Below are 1,473 nucleotides of genomic sequence, written 5' to 3'. Positions count from 1 at the left end.
GCGCAGGGACACACACAGCGCAGGGCCCGTCCCCTCCAGCGGGGAGCGCAGGGACACACACAGCGCAGGGCCCGTCCCCTCCAGCGGGGAGCGCAGGGACACACACAGCGCAGGGCCCGTCCCCTCCAGCGGGGAGCGCAGGGACACACACAGCGCAGGGCCCGTCCCCTCCAGCGGGGGGCGCAGGGACACACACAGCGCAGGGCCCGTCCCCTCCAGCGGGGGGCGCAGGGACACACACAGTCATTTTTCTCCTTTAATTAAAAAAAAGTTCATGGTCCCCCCTGCAGGGGGAGTCTCCAGGGGTGTGGCCTCACTCAGCCTCGTTGAAGCGGGTCAGCATGGTCTTGTGCAGCGTCTCGCGGTACGACTCGGCGGCCGAGACCCCGTAGGAGCTGCCGCGGGCACCCAGGCCGGAGCCGCGCACTCGGGTCTGCGCCTGGGGAGGGGGAAGACCTGGTGAGATCAGGGACCTGCCCCTCGGAACCACCCCCACGGGGCTCCCCACTCGCCCTGCCCCCGGTACCTCAATGGGGGTGACGATGCCTTGCTTCTTGCGGCCCAGGCCGCTGCCCTCCTTCCAGCCCATGGCCTGCAGCATGCGGCTCCCAATGTTATCGCTGCCCAGCCCGTCCCGCGTCGGCTGCTCAAAGTCTCTGCGGGGAGAGCAAAGGGTCAATGGCCAAGATGGGGATGTGGCCACCTCTGGGGCGGGGCAGCTGGGAACAGCCACACACAACGCCACTCGCCCACTGCTGTGATGCAGCCCCCTCTGGGGCAGGGCAGCTGGGAACAGCCACACATACCGCCACTCGCCCACTGCAGCGATACAGCCCCCTCTGGGGCAGGGCAGCTGGGAACAGCCACACATACCGCCACTCGCCCACTGCAGCGATGCAGCCCCCTCTGGGGAAGGGCAGCTGGGAACAGCCACACATACCGCCACTCGCCCACTGCAGCGATGCAGCCCCCTCTGGGGCAGGGCAGCTGGGAACAGCCACACACAACGCCACTCGCCCACTGCAGCGATGCAGCCACCTCTGGGGAAGGGCAGCTGGGGAACAACTGCACATAACGCTGCACAGGGACAGTTCAGCCAGCGCTGAGATGCTGCCACCTCTGGGGAGGGGCGCTCCTGGAGGGCAAAGCTCTGCCCTGAGTGGGGGGGGCAGCATGGCAGGGGCGGGGCTTACACAGTGGCGGGCATCACAGCTGAGTACTTCCTCTTCTTGGGCTCCGGGGGCTCGGGGACGCCGTACTTCTCCCTGCGCTCCGCCGCGCGGTCCCGGTACTTCATCTGCCAGGGGAGGGGCCCATTAGAGCCAAGGCCAGCCCCCAGCCCCACCCCCCGACTGTACCCCCCCATTCCGCCCCCAACCCCTCCCTGGAGTCAGCAACCCCCAGCCCCCTGCATTCCTCCTTCCCCACTGTCCTGGTGCAGCATGGCCCCCCCATCATCCCATCTGCCCCCCC

The 1,473-nt window shown here is 68.4% G+C and overlaps 1 protein-coding gene across 1 annotated transcript; it reads right to left on the bottom strand.

The window, feature by feature from the left end:
- Nucleotides 1–242: 242 nt before the first annotated feature.
- On the bottom strand, nt 243–1,297 carry LOC113408825 (RNA-binding protein 10-like; the record flags this gene model as incomplete). The annotated part of the gene is made up of 3 exons (XM_026662238.1): nt 243–439; nt 527–656; nt 1,194–1,297. Coding segments are annotated over 3 exons (360 nt in total), but the record flags the coding sequence as incomplete, so codon positions are not given.
- Nucleotides 1,298–1,473: the final 176 nt, after the last annotated feature.

This window comes from Terrapene carolina, unplaced genomic scaffold (assembly GCF_002925995.2).
Source record: "Terrapene carolina triunguis isolate 2854851 unplaced genomic scaffold, T_m_triunguis-2.0 Scaffold24709, whole genome shotgun sequence".
In the NCBI taxonomy this organism is placed as follows: Eukaryota; Metazoa; Chordata; order Testudines; family Emydidae; genus Terrapene; species Terrapene triunguis.
Note: the sequence above shows the minus strand (reverse complement) of the source record. Positions and strands in the feature narration are given on the sequence as shown.